We start from the raw sequence: 24,481 nt of genomic DNA, 5'->3' as shown, positions 1-24,481 counted from the left end.
CCCATCTACCTAATTGGATACCTTCGAACTATCTATAATTGGACTTCACTGGACATTATTTGGTCCATTTGTCTTTGTGTTTTGTTGTTTTTTTGTGTCTTAATTGTAGATGTGATGTGGTGTTTTTGTGTTTGTGTACTATGTGTGTATGTGGGGGGGAGGGGGGGAACTGTAAAATTGTAAATATGTGTCCCTTCCGAACGGAGACCCGACCTTTGTTTTCTGGGCCGTGTCTCCGTTCCTGCTGCGGCCTACCATCGGCCCAACTCCTGGAGCTGGCGGCCCCCAGGGCTCTGGTTCGCTGAGCCCGCGGACCGGACTTACCATCACCGGAGCCGGCCGTCTTCGGAGGCTGCGGGAGCGGCTGCGACTCGCCTTAGGCTCGGGCCGCGTGGATGCCGACATCGGGAGCTCCGACAGCGGCAGCGTGTTCGCCCGCCCCGGATCGCGGGGCTTGGGTCGCGGACATTTCGCCGTCCGGCGCGGCCTAAGATAGGCCGCGGGATTTTTCTCTGCTGGGCGGGGGCTTCAATGTCGGGAGCCACGACCGCCCACAGCAACAGCGGCAGCGTGTTCGCCCGCCCCGGATCGGACTTATCATCGGCGGAGCCGGCCGTCTTCGGAGGCTGCGGGAGCGGCTGCGACTCGCCTTGGGCTCGGCCCGCTGCGGACCGTCCTGCGCGGCCTGCAACCACAACAACCTGACCGCGGGAGAGGACGGCAGGAGAAGGGAAAATACATTGTGGCCTTACATCACAGTGAGGAGAGGACTGGAGGAGACTCACTGTGATGGATGTTTTCTTGATGGATGTTTCTTCTTTTGTGTGTTTTTGGGGTTGTGTAATTTTAATGCCTATTTCGATGCTTTTGTTGTTGGACTGTGGGTCCAATTTGGATGACAATAAAGCTATCTTGAATCTCGAATCTAAACGTTATTCCCTTTTTCCTATATCTGTCCACTGTGAATGGCGTGATTGTGTCTTTTCGCTGATTGGATAGCACGCAAAAAAATTTTTTTTTACTGTACACGTGACAATAATAAACTAAATTAACCATCACACAGGAGTTAAGGCTCACCAAAATACAAAAGTGCAGGGCTCTCTCAGCAGTGCACTGGGCCAGTCTGAATTCGTGCACAACTTTCTGAATAAGACGAGGCAAGAGTCGTGTCATTTTTGGCATCATTTCAAAAATCTATATTTACAGCAACTTTCATTGTCCTGCTTTTGACTTCAGATTTGAGCTTAGGAGTCAAAAAGCTTAGTGTATTGCATGTATCGAACAGCAAGAGGCAATATTGAGAGGAATTGAAAGTAGGACAGGAAATTTGAAAACTGCCAAATTTAATCCTCGTTCAGACCACTAATATGATTCTTTAAATATTCTCTGCTTGCTTTATGAACAGGCTAACCCATTGCTTCACATAAACTATGAAATTGCATTCGATCCCACCCCTAGAAATTTAACTTAAAATTCAAAATAAACTGTACTCACCAATTATAATATATTTAAAGATGTAGGAATAGTTGTATGGAGCGGTGGCCATCCTGGCTCTACAAAGTAGAAAGGAAAACAAATGATGAAACTACAATAAAACAAAAATCCAGTTTGCTTATGACTACACCATTGCATTTACTAATGTACTCCAGTCAGGCACATAATTGTATTTTGGACTAACTGATTCCATGATCAAAATCCGTATTATTCCTGCAGCGGCTTGTAGGCTACTTTTTGGGTCTCTTCCATCACTCCTTGTCTCAAACTTATGGTGAAATAATGTTCGCAGTGAAAGCCAAATGCTGGAAATAAAGAGCAGAAAATACTGGAAATACTGAGATCAGGCAGCATCTCACCACAGGGTGTGGGAACTCAAATATTAATTGTTTTCACAGATACTGCCCAACCAGCTGATGGTTTACTGGATTTATGAAAGCTGACATTTCTTATTCTACCTTCCTCTTATTTAAGATGGGAGGGGTGTGGACTTCTCTGCTCAATGGCCCAGATAACTCAGATAACCAGTCTTACTACATGGAAGACAAAAATCTGATCTTTACCTTAACCAAATTAAAGAATCAAAACATTGCCTGCTGGTTAACATCTATATGAAAATGCAATTTATTTCATGAATAATAGTGACAAGCAGAGGAAACACACCAATTTCACTCAGTGGGAAACCACCATTTGATGGCCAGTTTCAATTGATGCAGAAACAAGCTCCTCTAGTTCATGCAGTTATATACTTCTGCTACCTCCACTGAAACTTTGAATTACAATTCCCCAATTACAAACTTTTATTTCTGTAATCATTTCCCAGCATCACCCAATGAGAGATTGACCACATTCAAGATACTAAACAAGAACATTACACCATAACATGTTAACCCAAATAATAGCCATGCACTAAGCAAGAATTAATATGAAGCTTTCGATCAAGCACCCAATTGCCTTCAATTTATGTTCTTCGGAAATGTCTACGGTTATTATGTTTACTACAAATGTTACACTAGCCTCCAACATTTTGTATGCAGGAACAAAAGATGGCAGATACCCGAATGCTTGGAACAAAAGCCGGAGTATTTTGGAATGAAGTGGGGAAGCTCTTGACAAAAACTCGGCATTAAACTTCAAAATTACAGATATGGGTGAACAGCTATATCAAGAGAAATGGAGCACAGATCAGGTAAATGAAGCCTACAAAGTTCAGCCACAAAGCTCTCAGGATCACGCTCATGCTCGAAATGGATCAATTCTCAAGTCAGTGCTACATTTTCATAAGGCCTAACCAATCTGCGCTGTCTCCCAGACCCTTACTTCAGGTGGCAACATGTCAACTTCTATTAAACGGACCAATCCTCTCCACGGAAAATTGTGCCTCACACCACAGATAATGGCAGGAACTCTTATGACAACTATATGTGGTAGTATTACACCATCCACTTTAAAAATCAAGAGTAGATTAGTTACTAAAAGCAACTGAAATAATCAAATCTCCATTCGATATTGGTAATATAAAGCTAAATATTATACTTCAATATTTCAATGCTTCAAATATGCTGTTTACCCAATAGTTAAAACTGTACTTAATAGATTACAAAAGCATAGTAATTGTCGTGCAGACATAATGCAGGTCCAGTTCAAAAGATCCAAGCAGATGGTTTTCTACTATAGTGCCTACTTATTACTTTTGCATTAAGGTAAAAAAATTGAAATGTATTCAATTTGTGCTTAGGCTTGAAGACTTCAGAACTGTCTGCTATTCAACTTAATAGCGACTCAGACAGACACAAAATGCTGGAGTAACTCAGCAGGTCAGGCAGCATCTCTCATCGTGACTCATTTGGCAAAACAAAATGTACAGGAAATAAAATGTTAAAAAATGGAATGGTGAGAGATTATATTTATTGGCGAAGACACTACAAAAATAAAACAAGTTGATGGTGCGGAAGAGGAAAAAGACAGAATGCACAATGACAATTTATGCTGAAAGAATTGAACCAAATATTTTGAGACAAGTGTACAAATCACTTATTTGTTGCAACACGTTCAAACAGTGTTGTGCATGCAAGTAATCTTTCACATGGCAATCTTTGCACCGTTCTGCGATTGTTGTATCCATCATTACTGTATGCCATTTACGCTGAGCTTCACGGAAACAAGAAATTTCATTGCATCCTAGTATGTACGACAAACTAATCAGAATTTGAACGGAGATTTTCCAATACTGATCTGCTCGCAACTTCCACCAGTCCAGAATGCAGGTGCTCCTCGACTTACGATGGGGTTACGTTCCGATAAACCCATCGTAAACCGAAAATATCACATCTAAAATGCATTTAATACACCTGATCACGCGGCCAGAAGCTCGCTGCGGCTCGCTGCCCAGCTTTTGCACCATCTTAAAGTTGAAATATAGTAAGTCAAAGCATCGTACGTTGAGGAGCATCTGTACTGTCAATGACCTGCCTTGTATCAGGCAAGCCATTTCTCAACAACATTAAATACTGCAATTCCCATCTCGAACACCAGCTCTTCCAAACCGACAAGATCTGCAATATAATCACCATTCCACCCCAGTGATTGCACTGAAACCACACATGTCAATGTACATTTCCTTTGTCACCAATACAATATCTAAAATTTCTTGCTACCAATGGGAAAGGATGAAGGTTCTTCCTGAAAGACTGCAGCTGTTTGTGATCGGAGCCAAGCACCTAAAAATTAAATCGGTGTACATCAGTACATGTCCAAACAATATTTTTCTTGGTTCCTCAATAATAGAAATTTCTCTACACTCCATTGCAAAGAACTTTTACATCTAAACAGTTCTTCCCTTCAAAGAGTCTTATAAAGCCTTTCTTCCTCAATATTGGCAGCAAAAGACTGATCAACTCCATTCTTAAAACCAAAACTCTTTATTAGCCCCACTCTCCTTGGTTCAGTGTCATTTTCCCTTACATTTGTTTAACACAGAACTTTCTAACATTAACATGCACTAGAGGTGGGAATTATAGCAATGCATACTCTTACAAAAGTAAATCAAATGAAGACATTTGAGCAACTTCAAGAACACAGATGGAAGCGATCACACAAAAAAAACATGCACTGAAGCTATGAGGCATTTCTAATGTCCCTTTCTTATGCCAGATCCTCAAACATTGGATTAATAGAAAATCTGAAGAAAACCTATCCTTGACCTTCACAACAGTTTGAACAGTTGGAGGTGAAACGGAAAAAAGAAAATCACACCTTGTCTGAGCAACTATCTGCAACTATATGCATGTTAGGAACTGCATTTCTGATAACCATGTAACAGCAAAGCCAGATACAAATTACAATATATTTGCTGCCTTTATATTTCCAACACTGTCATCTGCCCAATTTATACACAGCTTTGAGGATATGAAGAGTTCCCAAAATCCTTTTCAAATTTGCTGCACTGAGTTGGGGCAAAAGTGAAGTCAGAAGACACAGAAAAGGGAAAATGAACTTAATACCTCACATTTCTGAAGGATTAAAACAACTGCAGCATTTAGCCCATTCTGTTCTATAGGCTCTCTGTAAAGTACAGAAGGTCATAAATTACTATCAGGAATTTAAAAGTCACATCTCATCAGAAAGTACCAGCAGTCATAGAACATAGAACAGTGCAACACAGGAATAGGCCTTTTGCTCACAATGTCCATGCCAAGCACGAAACCAATTTAAACTAAAGAAAGACAAACTGCTGGAGCAATTCAGTGGATCAGGCAGCAACCCTGGTGAACATGGATAGGCAATGTTTCAGACATAACTTATTAGATTGACAAAGGATTCAGACCCAAAATGTCTCCTATCCATGCTTTCCAAGGATGCTGCCTGACTCGCTGTTATTCCGACATTGTCGTTCTTTAGTATAAACCAGCATATGTAAATCATTTTATTGCTGCAGTCTTTCAGGAAGAACCTTCTACCATCCCCATTGGTCCAAGTTAAGCTAATCTCCTCTGCCTGCATACCCATGTGTCTATCTCAAAGCCGCTTAAATGCCAATCATTACCGTCTCCACCATCCCTGACAGCATTTTCCAGTCACCCACCACTCTGCGTAAGAATTGCCCTGCATGTCTCCTTTAACTTTCCTTCTCTCACCTTAAAGTTATGCCCCCTTGTCCTTAACATTGCCACCCTGATGAAAAGATAATTCTGACCGCCTAACTTATATGCTTTAATTTTATAAACATATCAGGACTTTCCTCAACCTCTGACATTCCAGAAGAAAAAAAATCAGCCTTTCTTTGCAGCTAATATTCTCCAATTCAGACAGCATTCTGATATACCTCTTCAGTACCCTCTCCAAAGTCTCAACATTCTTCTTGTAATGGGGTGACGAGAACCACATACAATGCTCCAAATGTAACCTAACAAAAACCCTATGAAGCTGCAACACAACTTTGACTCTTATGCCCTAACTGATGAAGGCAAGCAGAACACATGCCTTCTTTACCACTCAGTCTACTTGTACTACAACTTTCAGGGAGCTATGGACGTGGACCCCAAGATCGCTCTGCACATCACTAATTTCTCATCATTCAGCACTAATTGGAGGACTTCAGTTACGGGGAGAGATTCGGTAGGCTTGGTCTGCTTTTCCTCGAGTGAAAGGCTGAAGGGTGACTTGATAAAAGGATGAGGTATGGATATGGTGGATAGTCAAAATAAGTTATTCCCACAGCATGGGTATCAATATGGGTTTATATAGGTTAGGAGGAGTTTAGAAGGGCATCCAAAGGGAATGTTTATACAGAGAGTGGTTGACATCTAGATCTCAATGCCAGAGGTAGCGGTGGAATCAAATACAACACTATGCTTGACAGACAGACATAAAATAGGCAAGACAAGAAACTGCAGATGCTGGAACTCTGGGGGGAAAAAAAACAAAGTACTGAAGGAAGTCAATGGGCCAGACACCATCTGTCAAGGGAATGGACAGGCAATGTATTAGTACAGAAGTATGTGAGTAAACAGGATCAGTATAGATAGACAAAATCGGCATGGACACAGTGGCAACTTTCATGCTGCAAACGATGACTATGGTCCACTAGCATTCCCAATTTCAAGGTAATTTCCAATTAACCTGCACGAACTTCAAGTTAACTGGGATACCTGTGGGATTGATGTTTTGATTTCTCCGCCACACCAATAAAAACAATACAATATTTTTCAGAGCAGCAATTTTAATTTTTACGGCAAATCCAACCATTAAAGAAATGCAGAAAATGCCAGAAATACACAGGTGAAGCAGCATTTGTGGAAAGAAAAACTAGTTAATGTTTTAGGTTAAAGATCTTTCAGATTATAAACAAAGATACATTACTTAGTCTGAAGAAGGGCCTCGACCCAAAACGTCACCCATTCCTTCTCTCCTGAGATGCTGCCTGACCTGCTGAGTTACTCCAGCATTTTGTGAATACATTAATTAGTAATGAGTTGTACAGGTGGGTAAAGGATGGAAAGAGCAAGCTCAGGATTGTCACTTTAATTTTCCATCACACTCTGCTCTGTCCCAGTTGTCTCTGTCCCAGCCTCCTCCTGACGACATTCTACCGCTGCACCATAGAGACCATCCTAACACATGGCAATCCTGTGTGGTACCTCAGCTGCACGGAGGCAGAGGGGAAAGCTCTTCAGCGGGTAGTCCATAGAGCTCAGAGGACCATCAGAACATAGCTACCAGCCTTGGAGGGCATCTACAACACACGATGCCTCAGAAAAGCCACCAGCATCCACAAAGACTCTTCACACCCCTGCAACAGTCTGTTCGAACTTCTACCATCGGGCAGACGATACAAGGCCTTCTACGCCCACACCTCCAGACTCAGGAACAGCTTCATCCCCAGGGCCATAGTTGCTATGAACCGGTCCTGCTGAGCCAGATGGTCACATCACACAGTGATCCGGCACAGATCTACTTGCACTTTATACTGTTTTAAAACCTACAATTTGTTTCATTGGGTTGTTTAAATTAATATTGACTAGCTAATTAAATTATTGCATCGTATGGGAGGCGCATTGCCAATCCCGTTGTACCCTGTACAATGACAATAAAGATATATTGTACTGTATTGTTATAACAAGACAAGCTCAAGCACATCGTATCTGTCAAGGCATACTGCATCTTCCTGACTCGGTACCAAATTCTACAACTTTGGAGATCTTCCTTTGTCTGTCGGAGAACTGATCATTTCACTGAAAGCCGTCAAAAAATATGGTTCTTCTCTTCATTAGTACACACTGACCCATTGGGTCACACACCCAATTAGCATATCATACATTATCTCATTTAATCAATTTGACCAAAGAATCTCCAAAGCAACCCTGACCTCACCTCATCACGTACAATTCCTTTCCCCAATTCAACCCTACCTCATCTCCTATGCAACATAAAACATCTTTTGCCTTACTTCCCCAGTTCTGATGCAGGGTCTTTGAACTGAAACAATAACTTTAACTTCACATATGCTGCTGGCTTGTTGGGCGAGAGCATTTTGTTTTTACTTCAGATACTGGGCAGTCACGGTGGCACAGCGGTAGAGTTGCTGCCTTACAGCAAATGCAGCGCCGGAGACCTGGGTTCGATCCTGACCACGGGTGCTGACTGTATAGAGTTTGTACGTTCTCCCCGTGGGTTTTCTCCAAGATCTTCGGTTTCCTCCCACACACCAAAGACGTACAGGTTTGTATGTTAATTGGCTTGGTAAATGTAAAAATTGTCCCTAGCGGGTGTAAGATAGTGTTAATATGTGGGGATCAGTGGTCGGCGAGATCCCGGTGGGCCGAAGGGCCTGTTTCTGCCCTGTATCTCTAAACTAAACTCTATAAAGTTTCTTACTTTAAAAAATAATTTAAATGCCCTCACAATATTGTATGCCCGCCAATTCAATCCAACTTATGGTTGGATTGAAACTTTAACAAAGATTAAATTCTAGTACACGAATAAGCAAATAATAGACCTTCTTGCTGCAATTATCAACTGGTGATAACAAATATTGTCAACATCTATCAAGTTTACTATTTTCTTCTGTCAGCAACATTCCCTTCAAGGATCAAAATTAATGTAGCTACTGATTACAGCAATTCGACAAGTAACTAGTTATACTGGGACAACACTTCAACTTTGATCAGCTGCATTGAATAAAGCGTCTTGTGACTTCTTGTAGCAGGTATTCATGGTACTCAATCTATTTTGCTACTGCATGCCTCGATTACTAAAACTGGAGATCCCTATTATGCAAGTCATGTCGTCTTAATTCAAGGTACATCAATTCAACATGGCAAATGTGATACCAATTCATCTCAGTGAATTTCTCTGTTCCACCAGAGAAGGCTGCAAACTGCACTGCTTGCTGAATTACTGAAAAATGTGAGGATTCGATTTAAACCGTCCATGCAGAAAATAATTCTCAAATACATTACACTATTCCTCAGAACTATCAGACTGCCAATACCAAAAGGAGAAACCTGGTAAAGGGTGCATGGAAAGTACATTTTCATACAACAGCCATTAATGTCAGTGAAAATATTTGTGCCATTAAATGGAATGAAATACTTCAAAGCAATTATAAAAGATGGCAATTTAAATGAAAGAATTTTCAAAAGGCCTTTAATAAGGCGTAAGGCTGCTAAACCATATAGGAGTCCATGATATTAGAGGCAATGTACTAGCGTGGAGAGAAGATTAGCTGACTGGCAGAAGGACTTTTCAGGAGGGCTGCAGTGACTAGTGGCGTTCTGCAGGGGTCATGTTGGGTCCGCTATTCTTCACAATATATGTCAATGAACTGGATGAGGGAATTCATGACTTTATGGCCAGGTGTGCAGACAATATGAAGATAGGTGGAGGGGTAGGTTGTGTAGAGGAAGCAGGGAGGCTGCAGAAGGACAAGGACAGGCTGAGAGAGTGGGCAAAGTGGAATACAACGTAGCAAACATGCGGTCATGCACTTTGGTAGAGGGAATAAAGACGTAGGCTACATTCCAAATGGGGAGAGGATACAGAAATTGGTGGCGCAAAGGGACATGGGAGTACTGGTGCAGGATTCCCAAAAGGTTAATTTGCAGGTTGAGTCAGCGGTGAAGAAGGCAAATGTAATGTTTGTATTCATTTCGAAGGGACGAGAATATAGAATGTAATACTGAGGTTTTACCGGCGCTGGTGAGGCCACATTTAGACTATTGAGAGCAGTTTTGGGCCCCATGTCTGAGGAGGGATGTGCTGGCTTTGGAGAGGGTCTAAAGAAGGATTACAAGAATGATCCTGGGGATGATTGGGTTAATGTACGAGAAGGGCTTGAAGGTAGAAGGCTCTGGGCCTGTACCTACTGGAGTTTAGAAAAATAAGGGGGGGGGGGGGGAAGAGGAGGAAGAATCTCATTGAAACCTACTAGATAATGAAATGCGTATACAGAGTAGATGTGGAAAGAATATTTCCAGTAATGGGGAAAGTCTAGAACCAAAAGGCCCAACTTCAGAATAAAAAGGACATTTCTTCAAAATGGAGATGAGGAGGCATTTATTTAGCCAGAGGGTGGTGAATCTGTCGAATTCATTGCCACAGATACTGTAGAGACCAACATGGGTATTTTTTAAGGAGGAGATTGACATGTTCTTGATTAGGAATAATAATAATAATAAACATTTATTTTATATAGCGCTTTTCCAAGTGCTCAAAGACGCTTTACAAAAACAGTCAAGACATAAAAACAAACAAATTGTCCTGACGGAGAAGCGGCGAACAAATAGCGCCAGCGTCCTCTCACGTCAGGGTCCGGCAGTAGACAATAAAGAACACAAGACACACAATTACAATTTTAACACAAACAGCCATCACAGTGATTGCTCCAGGCACACCCTCACTGTGATGGAAGGCAAAGAAAAGTCTTATCTCCTCCTCATTCTTCTCCCGTGGTGCCACGGGTATTATAATAGGTGCCACGGGTATTATAATAGGCTTCAGAGAGAAGGCCAGAAAATAGGGTTGAGGGGGAAAATAGATCAGCCATGATTGAATGGTGGAGCAGACTTGATGGGGCTGAATGGCTTAATTGTGCTCTTGCGGCTCATTAATATAGATGAAGCAGTAAAGTACAATTGATATGCAAAAAAAAATGCTACTGCACATGATAGAGAAATTGAAGCAAAAATAAAACATTTTAAAATCCAACTTACAACATTTAACAAAAAATAGACTGCTCTTTTGAGTCAACCAGATTTTGGTATGGAATTTGCATTCAAACTATACTTACGGTCCATTTCATTTGAAACTTTGAAAATTTCAGAACAAAAAAATAAATCACAATTTAGTAACTATTTAAAAATGCAGGAACATCACCATGGATTAAGAAATTTATGTCAATTTACACACATTCAGGAATCTGTAAAATAATTTGTGGTTCTTCAAAAAAAAAACACCTTTCCTATTTTGCAAGACCAGCTGCAGCTCATGCTGAATGAATGGAGTTATAAAAAAATGGGACATTAAGATTTGAACAAATTTCCTTTAGTTGCATTTATGGCCTTGCAGTTCTACTGGCAAAATGTTTCCGCAATAGTGTCAGCTGGCTTTTACAATTGACACTGAATCCACTTCAGGTCCTTCCTTATGGCTGCCTCTTCCTTGTGGCTGCTGCAGTGGTACTGAATACCACCTTAACAATGTTGCATTACAAACCCATTTACTTCCTTAATGCTGCATCTCTTAATGTAGAGGCCACTAGTAGGTAGATTTTTGTACAATAATGGAGCTTACCCTTCTCAGCATCTGGAAAACCTAGGCACATTCTGTTTAGCAGGTCAGTAGCAACACCTGAACACCATTTCGTATAGACAATAATCTGAGTCAGCTCAAAATTGAAGGTAAAGGCAGGTTTCATATATTCAAAGGAAGCCAAAATGGCAATTAATATCTAAATAGCCTGTACTGAATATTAAACATTTAGATTTCACAAAAGTTTCCTTTCTGAAAGTATGTCTCAATAAAACAACCAAAATCTAAATTTCTCTGGCAAGAGAAAATCACTAAGCTTGCAAATCTGAGTAAAAGTTACTTGCTGTGTTTACTGGGCTTAATCACCTGACTTTGTTTATAGAAAACTCACATCTTAAATATTCCAAGTGCCTTTGTCAACTACTTTGTTCTCAACAGTCAGCAATTATCTCACATCTTAAGTAACCATGGGTACTGTAACCAACTGCATCACTTCAGTTAAAAGCATTTATTTCACATCAACACAGCATGCCAAGTCATGCTCCTAATTTTTCTCAGGCAGAGTGAAAACAGGTGGCATGTCTAACATCCCACACAGACCAGAAAACAGCTCATGTATCATTACAAATACAATGAGTTTAAATGTTTTGTTTTCTCACCACAAATTATTACAAACTACCAAGGACAACTACTGGCCCTGCTGATGGGGCATACACCTGCTCATATGGAGTCAAGGGATGAGAAGTGGAAACATCAATATTATCTGGTAAAGATGTAGAAGGTGTCAATAGATACAGGAGTTGCAAACCTATGTATTACCACATTAGGTCTCCATTACGTTATTCCAGAGGTGAAAACATTGGAGGCTTCAAAATTCAAGGTTAAATCTGATGAGACCCAAACACACATCAACACACCTCTGCACTTTGTCATGCACACATGTCTCAATTTTGTATATGCAGCATGCTTTATCCATCAATAACAATTTTTCAATTGGGCCATCAAACCAAGGCTACTCGATATCAATCTTCCATGCCTCAGGTCATCTAAAAGCATTCCAAATCAGAGTATTTTTGGTCAGTATTATGATGTAAGAAGATGTTGGATCCTAATACAAAACTACCAACATGCACTCACACAAGACCGATGCAATCTAGAACGAGATTGCAGAATTAATGAAGTTTGACATAGAAGCATTAATTTACTTAAATGTTCAGATCATTGTAGAAAGTCCCTTTTTTTTTCTTCTATTATTCAGCTCTGCCAAACACTCTGGAACTGCAGTCATTGTAGCCACGGCAATGCACTACTCAATTCAGAGGCCACAATAGGAAACATTGACAAACCAGTGTTATAATGTATAAAATTACAAAAATAATAGTTAAAAAGGAAGCCCCCTAAATTGCAGACATGAAGTCAGGTAGAAGAACTAAATCAATTTTCAGATTTCAAAATAACTTCCTACCATTGACTTGAAAGCTTTCAAGTGCTGCTCTAATTTAATTCCAGTTGCCAGCAATAAAGTGAGATCAGAAATACTCTCCACACCGGACATATTATGAAGAACTATTTTTAAATTCTAATTAACATTACCTGTGCAACTTTTCCCATACAATCAGGACTAAAGGCCTCAATCATCAACCTGTACCATTTTGGATTTTAAAATCTCAACTCATCTCAGATATTAGCATTTAAGCTTTTCAGAAATAAATAAACCAAGTATTATGTAGGAAGGAACTGCAGATGCTAGTTTATACCGAAGATGGACACAAAATGCTGGAGTAACTTAGCAGGACATGCAGCATCTCTGGGGAATGGGTGACATCATCCATTCCTTCCATTCAGAGATGCTGCCTGTCCCACTGAGTTACTCCAGCACTTTGTCTATCTTCGAACCAAATATTATAACTGATGTATCCAAAATAGCAACTAAACCATAAAGGAAAACTTCTGATAAACCATAAACGTGCTACAATTGAGATTTCCTAGATCAGGAGAATGCCTTTCTAATAAATTTCTTGTGTTAAGATACTCAATGATCACACATGGAATGTAGAGACAGAGACATGGAAATACATGACAAGATCAACTTTGATTCAAGAATACCTTTGAGGCTTAGTGCAGTGGGCTAAAAACTTTCACCCCGAACTTCAGTTCAAATCCAGACCAGAGTCATGGGATGGAAGTCTTCTCTCTATCACTGCAAGAATCCAATGAGAAATAAGTCTGAGCAAACTCAATCCAGTTCATTTGAAACCAAGCCTATATTGTATATAATATGGCACCGTTTAGAATTTGTGAGATGCCACAAGCTAGTTTCTCTGTGAGACAAAAATTATAGATTGGTGCAGTAGTGAGTGCTACAATATCAGGGCAAAAGCACCAAGAGATGGAGGTTTTACCTGCATTTGTGTTATTTGAAGAGCAGTCCATTATCCAGGTTTTTTTGCACATCTCCAACACTTTACATCAAAGCTAAAAGTAAATGGTATCCTTCCATCATATGCATTCCTCAATCATTCAAAAACAAACCCTGCCCTTCCAACTGGTATAACACCACTTCCTGGCATTAATCCCAAATTTGCCTCCGATGCATATAGAAAACTGTTCAAATGAGAAAGTTACTTAATACTAGTCACAAATTTCCTGTTTCAAATAAAAGTCAGTAATCAATGTCAGTAATACAATTGTTCAAAATAAGCTTCCATTTGACATGTATCTGTGCCACTTTGAAATGGGTATGTCAAATTAAAAAGGAAGACATGAAATCAGGAATGTACATGCATGTAAAGAACAATGATTTTAGGTCTAGGAAAGCAAAGTAGTGATGTCATTATTGTGTGAAGCAACACTCAAGTTCATAAATGAATCCATTGTTACACAGATGAATACAAGAATCCTCCCCCTACAAATACTGCAGACGAGTGTCATGAAGATCCACTGTATGATACAACTAGGCAACACGAGAACGTTAACAACTCCGTGCCAACGTCCCAGCCTCACCGGGCTGTAACATTTCAGATTCCATACGAAAAATGCCACACTGCATAGGCGGGCAGCTTAACAAAATACTATTGAAACTGCTAGAACCATGCTGTATGGCTCATAATTCATGCAATGCAGTCTCCTTCAACAGAATCCACTTCCCACCCAATCTGGCACCACCAATGTCAGCTGGATGAGGAGCTTGCAAACAACAAAAGCTGCTGGATTTTCTGCAGTACGAAGGTTAGATGTGGGAGCAGGGAGTGGAGGTGGGGGCAGGGGGCTGAGCTGTGGCTGTAGGTCGCCTCTATCCATCATTGATGTGGGGGGGGGGGGGGGGAGTGAAGTGCAGGGCGGGGAGGGAGGAAGCCAGCGTACCGCAGGGGGAGCGGCTTGACTCAGCCACACGGCCGGCGGGCTGCAGCGGGCCCAGCAACGACCAAGCCCTGACATATACGCAGCTGCCCTGGGCCCGGCGGAGGCGAGGAGCCGGGGACGGGCGGATGCAAAGAGCCGGGCCACAGCCTCTGAGCCCCTCCTTTGCCGGTTGGCCGGGCCGCTCCCTTCCCTCTCCTCTCCCGGTCAGAACCGGCCTGGGAGCCGCTACACCGCGGCCCCCTTCTCTATCTCACCGTCGTCTATCGGCGTCCGTGCACGACTGTCACTTCAAAGCTGTCCCCAGTTTAAATAAATATGAAGCCCACTCCTCACAGCTCCCTCCCGGTAACCTCCAAGATGGCGTCGACTTCCGTCGGGGTTTCCTGCAGCTAGTCACAGGGGCGGGTGAAGGGTCAGGGAGGGGCGGCTGCGCGGAGAGCGCGGACGGGATGGGAGCGGCGGAGCGGGGGGAGGGGAGGAGCGGAGGGTGGGGACGGGATGGGTGGGGCGGAGCGGGGGGAGGGGAGGAGCGGAGGGTGGGGACGGGATGGGAGGGGCGGAGCGGAGGCAGGGGCGGAGCGTGGGGACGGGATGGGAGGGGCGGAGCGGGGGGAGGGGAGGAGCGGAGGGTGGGGACGGGATGGGAGGGGCGGAGCGGAGGCAGGGGCGGAGCGTGGGGACGGGATGGGAGGGGCGGAGCGGGGGGAGGGGAGGAGCGGAGGGTGGGGACGGGATGGGAGGGGCGGAGCGGAGACAGGGGCGGATCGTGGGGACGGGATGGGAGGGGCGGCTCTAGGAGGGCTGTGGCTGTGGAGGGGATGGGGGACAGAGAGGGGGGGGGGGAGGCGCGCTGTCCGCCTGTTCGTCCCTAAGATACTAGAGGAGCAAGATGAAACCGTTGAAATCGAGGACACTGAAGTGCAGTACGCAAAGGTCCGCCATTTTAGTAAGCAAAACCCGCCGTTCGCTCTGCCTCTCGCAGTGTAATCAGTGTGTTGTGGGGGAACAGTATGTGTGATGATACCATTAAAATGCAGAATATATCTCATCTATCAACTCACATTTTTTTCTTATTTTTATTTTTAATTGTTTTCCCGCTGCTTAATTTCTCTGATTTTATTATTCCTTACTGTTTCTGCCCATTTCCCTTCCATCCTCCTCCCCATTTCTCAAATACCCACTCTGCACAAATTTAACTTATTATATATATATGTGAATGTGCGTGTGTTTGTGTGTGAGAGGCAAGATAGAGATAAATAGATCTTAAAGTTCCTTCTCATGGATCAGAAGCAACTTTGATTTAAAGCATCGCTCTATTTCTCTCCTCGCTTTATTTTTCACATGATGTACATAAAGCAAGTAGTTTAGAGCCACGTACAAGAGGTTACGCTAGCCAGGCACTCGATGCTTTCAAAAAGCATTGTCAACCCGTGAGGAATGAGACCGTCGACAGGTATAGATTCTTTATGCGGAGCGAAGAGAGAGGGGAGACTTTTGATTCGTTTTTAATAGAACTGAAGCTCTTGGCAGCTCATTGCGGCTTCAGAGAGTTGAAGGATTCACTGATACGTGATAGAATAATATGCGGCATAAGGGATGACATGCTGCAGGAAAGACTTCTCCTAGAAACCTCACTTGACTTAGAAAAGAGTGTGAAGGCATGCCAGGCTTCGGTGCTGGCCAAGGCCAGAGTTGATATCCTGGTAGGGGACCAGCGACAAGATGTTTGTGCAGTGAGGCAGGAGGGGAAACGATACCAGCCAACCATAGAGTGCAAATACTGTGGATACAAACATGAGAGAAAGAAGGAGAAATGTCCGGCATATGTAAAGGATGTGGATGAAACCAAGCAAGTATTGTCCATGTACAACAATACGACAGTGGTGCCTCTTGGGAAAAGCAAAATGAGACTGGTAAACCCAAAGAATGGAAAGAAATACAAAGTAGAGTTTGTAGTCCTGGAGGAAGACTGCATTCCAATCCTGGGAAGCAGGGCAGCCCAGCAGATGGGGCTCATCTCAGTGTGTACAGAGAACATAATGACACTGAATGGCAGTGAAATCCCTCTGACCAAGGAAAGATTGATAGCGGAGTATGCTGATGTGTTTGAAGGGACAGGTAAATTTGAGGGCAAGTACCATCTGTAATGTCCCGTCAGATCTGTTAGTCTTGTGTCATGTTCTGTGTTTAGATTCTCATTTCAGGTCCCTTGACTTCCTGCCATTGTAATTGTCAGCCCCGCCTTGATTGTTTCCACCTGTGTGCCCTTACCTCATGTATATATAGTCCACGCCTCCCTTTGTCCTGTGCCAGTTTGTATTGTGATTCATGTGCTCTCGGTCGTAGTATAGCTAGTAAGTAATTTTTGTAACTAATGTTTTTGTAGCTGAGTAAGTTTAGAGTTTTTGGTTCGAATCGCAGTGTTCTTTAATGTGAAAATTGAAGAACGCCTTTATTTTCTCCAAATTGACTCTTGTGTGTGAGTCGTGCATTTGAATCCAGTTCCTGTGTGCCCCAGAGCATAACAGAACGAACTGGCCATAATATGGACTCAGCCGACTCTAAGATTTGGAAATCAGCCCTTGCCAACCAGGGCACTAAGATCCAGCACCAGGAGGAGCAGCCGCGCTCAGTCAGTCACGGGGTGCGCGTGCTGAACGATAGACAAAGCGAGTTCCAGTCATCAGTGACGACCCAGATTAACCACCTCGCTGTACAACTCCATCAGGTTCTGGCTCGTCTCGACCCAACCTCGGTAGCTTCTCCACTGCCTCACGTTGAACCTTCAGCCGGCCATCCGCCTGCTGTTCCGGCCACACCTGCGAACCCCACGCTGATTCTATGCCTGGCTTCACCAGATAAGTTCTCTGGAGACTCGGAGAATTGTAGATCATTCCTTGTACAATGTGATCTCCACTTCAAGCATAACCCTGCACACTTCCCCTCAGACCAGGCCAGGGTAGCATTTATTGTGTCCCATTTGACGGGACGAGCCGTAACATAGGCCACTGCGGAGTGGTCTCAGGGCTCCACAGTCTGTCAGGATCTAGACCTCTTCCAAAGAACATTTAGCAGTATTTTTGATCGCTGTGGCCAAGCTCCCCTCTGCCAAAGAGACGGCAGAGGTAATGATGTCTCACGTTTTCCGTATCCATGGTTTCCCTACAGACATTGTCTCGGACCGAGGTCCTCAGTTTGTGTCCAAGTTTTGGAGTGAGTTTTGTTCCCTCATAGGTGCCACCGTCAGCCTGTCTTCTGGTTACCATCCGCAATCCAATGGCCAGACTGAGCGGATGAACCAGGAGCTCGAGACCTGCTTGCGCTGTCTGATCGCGCAGAACCAGACCACCTGGAGCGACCATCTCATCTGGGTCGAATACGCACGCAACACGCTTCCTACGGCTGCCACGGGACTCACACCCTTCCAGTGTGCCTACGGCTACCAGCCCCCCTTGTTCTCGGCTTATGAGGGTGAGGTGACGGTGCCTTCTGCCCACGCCATGATCCGACGCTGTCGCCGAATCTGGGATGGAGCTCGGAGAGTTCTACTCCGGGGTCAGTCCCGGATGAAAGTGGCAGCCGACCGCCACCGCAGATCCGCTCCGCATTATCGTCCAGGCCAGAAGGTATGGCTGTCTACAAAGGACTTGCCACTTCACGTCCACGCCAGAAAGCTGGCTCCAAGGTTCGTGGGTCCATTTCCCATTTCGAAAGTCATTAACCCTGTTTCGGTCCGTCTACAACTCCCCAGGTCATTAAGGGTTCACCCTACATTCCACATCAGCAAAATAAAACCGGTCAAGGAAAGTGCACTCGTGCCCGCCTCCAAGCCCCCTCCACCCCCCCGGCTCGTCGACGGTGGTCCGGTCTACACAGTTAAGGCACTTCTTGCAGTCCGCAAGAGAGGTCGCGGTCGCCAGTTTCTGGTCGACTGGGAAGGCTACGGTCCTGAGGAGAGGTGCTGGATTCCTGCCAGCTTCATTTTGGACAAAACTTTGATCAAGGACTTTGACAAGACTCATCCTGACCAGCCTGGACCGTCAGGAGTTGGTCCTAAAGGGGGGGGTACTGTAATGTCCCATCAGATCTGTTAGTCTTGTGTCATGTTCTGTGTTTAGATTCTCATTTCAGGTCCCTTGACTTCCTGCCATTGTAATTGTCAGCCCCGCCTTGATTGTTTCCACCTGTGTGCCCTTACCTCATGTATATATAGTCCACGCCTCTCTTTGTCCTCTGCCAGTTCGTATTGTGATTCATGTGCTCTGATTCATGTGCTCTCGGTCGTAGTATAGCTAGTAAGTAATTTTTGTAACTAATGTTTTTGTAGCTGAGTAAGTTTAGAGTTTTTGGTTCGAATCGCAGTGTTCTTTAATGTGAAAATTAAAGAACGCCTTTATTTTCTCCAAATTGACTCTTGTGTGTGAGTCGTGCGTTTGAGTGCACAACCCGCAGGCATTGCCACTTTCATTTCACTGCACATCGAGTATGTGTATGTGACAAATAAATTTGACTTGACTTGACTTGAGTCCAGTTCCTGTGTGCCCCAGAGCATAACACCATCTGCTGGTAGCTGACAGCATAACGCCAGTGATCCACCCACCACGAAGAATCCCTGTAGCCTTACGGAGTAAGCTGAAAGAGGAGTTAGGCAGACTGACAGAAGCGGAAATAATTGCCCCAGTAGAGACCCACACACCATGGGTATCCAGCCTTGTGTGTGTAGAAAAGCCCAATGGGAAGTTGAGAGTGTGTTTAGACCCGAGGGATCTGAACAAGGGGCTTAAAAGAAGTCATTACCCAATGATGACGATCGAAGATGTCCTCACCGACTTGAATGATGCCAAGGTCTTTAGCACGTTTGATGCCAAGAATGGGTTTTGGCATGTGGAACTGGATGATGAGAGTTCTCAGCTTACGACATTTAACACACCATATGGTAGATATAGGTGGAGACGCATGCCGTTTGGTCTGTCCACGGCCCCTGAGGAGTTCCAGCAACGACAGAACCAAGTGCTGGAGGGCCTGGAAGGAGTGAGGTCTGTTGCTGATGACATCCTAGTGTTTGGGAAAGGAAAAACGGCAGAGGAAACAGAAAGAGACCATGACAGGAAGGTTAAAGCTCTGATGGAGAGATGTCGTGACCGTCACCTGAAGCTGAACATAGAGAAGGCAAAGCTGAAGGTGAAGGAAGTCACTTTCATAGGACATAGAGTCTCTGCTGCAGGACTGAAACCAGATCCAGGGAAGGTAGAAGCAGTGCTACAGATGCCTAACCCAAAGGATGTCCAAGGAGTTCAGAGATTTATTGGCTTTGTTAACTACTTGAGCAAATTCCTTCCTGGATTAAGCGATCTATGTGAACCGCTACGCAAGCTGACGCAGAAGGATGTAGTTTGGTGGTGGGCACAGGTGCATGACAGGGCGGTGATGGACATAAAGAAGCTAGTAACTGCCGAGCCAGTACTCAGATACTATGATCCATCCAAGGAGCTGTCAGTACAGGCCGACGCATCAGAAACTGGACTTGGTGCGGCGCTGATGCAGGAGGGCCATCCAGTTGCCTATGCCAGCAGGGCCCTGACGGATGCAGAGACCAGATATGCACAAATAGAAAAAGAATTGCTGGCAGTGATGTTTGGTCTAGAGAGGTTCCATGTGTACACATATGGAAGGCCGGTGAATGTGCAGTCAGACCATAAGCCACTGGAGATAATCGCCACAAAACCACTTCATCGGGCACCAAAGAGATTGCAGAGGATGCTGGTGAGGATGCAGACCTATGATGTGACAATAAGATACAGACCAGGGAAGGAGATGCAGCTTGCAGATACGCTGAGCAGAGCATATATTCAGACTGGCAAGACTGACAAGACCATGAGAGAACTGGAGACTGTAAACCTGGCAAGGCACATCCCAATAGCACAGCCTCTGCTAAATGGCATAAGGGATGCAACAGGAGAAGATGAGACTATGCAGAAACTGCAAGAGGTGATCAAACGAGGCTGGCCAGAGAACAAGAAGGATGTTGACCCAGAGCTCATCTCCTATTTCCATGTGAGGGACGAGCTGAGTGTTGGAGATGGTCTCATATTTAGGGGAGAGAGAGTAATCATCCCTAAAGCCAGGAGACGCGACATGCTCACAAGAGTACATGATTCCCACATTGGTGTCAATGGCTGTCTAAGAAGGGCAAGAGAATGTCTGCACTGGCCCGGAATGAGTGCAGAAATCAAGGACTTCATACAAAAATGTGCGACATGTCAAGCTCAAGGGAAAGAGCAACCAAAAGAAACGCTGCATTCCCATGAAATTCCAGAGAGACCATGGGCGAAGGTGGGTGCAGATTTGTTCCACTTGGATGGAAGGAACCATTTGATCACTGTGGACTATTTCTCAGGATATTGGGAAATAGACTATCTAGAGAAAACACTGGCAGTGAATGTCATCCATAAAATGAAAGGCCAGTTCGCAAGATATGGAATACCAGATCAGCTCATCACAGATAATGGGCCACAGTTCACAGCTGAGGAGTTCAAGAGTTTTACCAAGAAGTGGCAGTTTGAACATACGAGCACATCACCCTATTATCCACAGAGTAATGGAAAGGCGGAGAGCAGTGTGAAAGTTGCGAAGTCATTGCTAAGGAAGGCTAAGGCTGCCGGAGCTGACCCTTACCTGAGCCTACTAGCTTTTCGCAACACACCAACACCTGGCATGAGTAGCAGTCCAGTTCAAAGATTGATGAACAGACGTACCAGGACCATTCTACCGACTACTCAGAGGCTGCTCAAACCTGAAATTCCGAAAAAAAAGTAAGAGATGAGTTGAGAGCAGCTAGAGACAGACAAGCAGACTACTACAACAGAGGATCTCAAGATCTGATTCCCTTGAAAGCTGGCGATCCAGTTCGAGTGAAGCCGACCGATAATCGACATCAGTCCTGGAGGAAGGCTGTGGTTGTAGGCCGTGTTGCGCAACCCAGATCTTATGAAGTCAGAACCGAGGACGGCGTCATCTATCGTCGGAATCGGCGCCATCTGAGGAAGACCAACGAGCCATTTCATCGCGTTGATGTTGACCTAGATGACCTGGTGACGTTGCCTGAACCGGAGCGAGAAAATCGACCTATGAGCCGACCACAGGTCCCCAGGGAGCATCAAACCCTGACAACAAGATCTGGTAGATGCGTTCGAAAACCACGCTATCTGCTGGATTATGTGCCCACATAAGGATAGGGCCTGTACATGTAGTTGAATATAGATGTAAAGGATATTAGGTTATGTTTAAAAAGTTAATGTTATATTTTTGGTTATAGTTTGATATGCATTGTTTTATGTAGAAGTAGTGGTAATGGCTAATAAAACTGAATAAATAAAAAGGGAAAGGGAATGAGGAACCAGACATGTGTTGTTCAAAGTTTAGATAATTCCGAGCACTGAACTAAGATGCCATGGAAGAATTTAATTTATGGCTATACATGTAAAGTTCCTGTACATATCTGTTTTGTAAATAAAGGGGGATGTTATGGGAATAGCACACCCGGTGGTGCAGTACCGGAGATATATTACCCATGAGGCTGTAGCCAGAGTGATCCTGAATTAAAATGGCTGAACCCAAGACTCGAGTGTAAAGCCTCTGTTCATTAGTTGTGTAGCTGTACTGTAGCAGGTTACAGAAAGGAAACACACTAACAAAACAGAGCTTATTACTGCTGAACATCTTAAATATGCCAGTATGAGAAAGCTCCTCTCCTTGCTATTTGTTTTACTGGCTTTATGATTCATGGTTTGTTACCAGACTCAGTGTTGTTAGTGCCAGTCATTAAGGACAAAGCTGGTAAAGTGGGCAGCCTAGATAATTACAGGCCCATAGCTTTAGCAAGTATACTATCAAAAGTCCTAGAACAAATTCTGCTGAATAGATTGAATGAGTTTGTTCAATCCACACGTGACCAGTTTGGGCTTGAAGCTAAACGTGGCACCGACTATGTTTATTTTTTTTCCTGATCAGATGTGCAGCACTTTGGTCAACGTGGGTTGTTTTTAAATGTGCTATACAAATAAAATTGACTTGACTTGACTTGTGCATTTATGCCTTAAAGGAAATTGTAAACAAATATAGAGGTAAAAATTCATCAGTCCTTATGTGCTTTATTGGTGCCTCCAAAGCCTTTGATCGTGTTAAATTGAGTCAAAGGGGGGTGCCCAAATACATTGTGAAAATTCTGGCTTACTGGTCTGCCCACCAGACTATGCAAGTAAAATGGGGCAATAGGGTCTCAGGCCCATTTGGGGTTAGCAATGGTGTCAGACAAGAGGGAATCTTGTCCCCAGTTCTCTTCAATCTCCATATTGATGATCTGTCCAAGCAATTGAAAGCCTGCAAAACTGGGTGCATGATTGGTAACACTTTAGTGAACCATATTATGTATGTAGATGATCTTGTGGTTCTTAGTCCATCTAGCGCTGGTCTACAGCTGCTCCTTGCTATATGTTCTGTGTTTGGTGTGGAACATGATATCAAATATAATGCCAGTAAGAGTGTTGTTATGATCTGTAGAACCAAAGAGGATAAATGTCTAAAATTTCCTGATTTTAAATTGACTGATAATAATCTTAGTGTAAGAAAATAACTGCAGATGCTGGTACAAATCGAAGGTACTTATTTCACAAAATGCTGGAGTAACTCAGCAGGTCAGGCAGCATCTCAGGAGAGAAGGAATGGGTGACATTTCGGGTCGAGACCCTTCTTCAGACTGATGTCAGGGAGGTGGGACAAAGGAAGGATATAGGTGGAGACAGGAAGATAGAGGGAGAACTGGGAGGGGGGAGGGGAAGTGAGGGACAGAGGAACTGTCTAAAGTTGGAGAAGTTAATGTTCATACCGCTGGGCTGAAACCTGCCCAAGCGAAATATGAGGTGCTGTTCCTCCAATTTCCAGTGGGCCTCACTATGGCACTGGAGGAGGCCCATGACAGAAAGGTCAGACTGGGAGTGGGAGGTGGAGTTGAAGTGCTCAGCCTCCAGGAGATCAGGTTGGTTAAGGTGGACTGAGTGAAGGTGTTGAGAGAAACAATCGCTGAGCCTGTGTTTGGTTTCACCAATGTAAAGAAGTTGACATCTAGAGCAGCAGATGCAATAGATGAGGTTGGAGGAGGTGCAGGTGAACCTCTGTCTCACCTGGAAAGACTGTTTGGGTCCTTGGATGGAGTTGAGGGAGGAGGTAAAGGGACAGGTGTTGCATCTCCTGCGGTTACAGGGGAAAGTGCCCGGGGATGGGGTGGTTTGGGTAGGAAGGGACGAGTGGACCAGGGAGTTACGGAGTGAACGGTCTCTGCGGAACGCAGAAAGGGGAGGGGATGGGAAGATGTGGCCAGTAGTGGGGTCCCGTTGTAGGTGACGAAAAATAATCTTAGTGTATGTAATAAGGTAAAATATCTTGGACATTTTATTACAGAACAAATGACAGATAATGAGGATATTTATAGGCAACGCCGCATGATGTATTCACAAGCAAACATTCTCTTGCGCAAATTTGGTGCATGTACAGATGGGATGAAGATGTCTCTGTTCAGAGCATACTGTGCACCACTCTACACTGCACACTTGTGGTCAAACTATAAAAAAGCTAGCACTCAGAGTCGTCAGGTAGCTTTTAATGATGCCATGAGTATATTACTTAAGAGACCTAGATAGTGTAGTGCAAGTGAAATGCTTGTGGCGGCAGGAGTTAATACCCTACAAGCCCTGCGAAGAAATTTAATGTATAAATTTATTTGCCGAATTAATAACTCTGAAAATGAGATCATCTTGGCATTATCACTAATAAGGTTTAGTACTACACGCTTCCAATCACAGTTGTGGAGACATTGGTA

At 43.9% G+C, this 24,481-nt stretch overlaps 1 protein-coding gene across 2 annotated transcripts in view; it reads right to left on the bottom strand.

Annotated features, from left to right (window-relative positions):
* LOC144608214 (ras-related protein Rab-14) overlaps positions 1-15,039 on the bottom strand; it is a 37,031-nt gene extending 21,992 nt beyond the window's left edge. Inside the window, exons 1-3 of one of the 2 annotated variants that reach the window (XM_078425773.1) lie at positions 14,862-15,039; positions 13,351-13,444; positions 1,495-1,553 (exon numbers count right to left, since the gene is read on the bottom strand). In XM_078425773.1, coding sequence (XP_078281899.1) covers positions 1,495-1,546 — 52 coding nt within the window. In that variant the 5' untranslated portion in view covers positions 1,547-1,553; positions 13,351-13,444; positions 14,862-15,039. The remainder of the gene's footprint in view (positions 1-1,494; positions 1,554-13,350; positions 13,445-14,861) is intronic. The other variant, XM_078425772.1, reaches the window with a different exon arrangement.
* Positions 15,040-24,481: the final 9,442 nt, after the last annotated feature.

The sequence above is a fragment of the Rhinoraja longicauda genome, chromosome 31 (assembly GCF_053455715.1).
Source record: "Rhinoraja longicauda isolate Sanriku21f chromosome 31, sRhiLon1.1, whole genome shotgun sequence".
Classification (NCBI taxonomy): Eukaryota; Metazoa; Chordata; class Chondrichthyes; order Rajiformes; family Arhynchobatidae; genus Rhinoraja; species Rhinoraja longicauda.
This window is presented reverse-complemented; position numbering and strand designations above follow the sequence as displayed.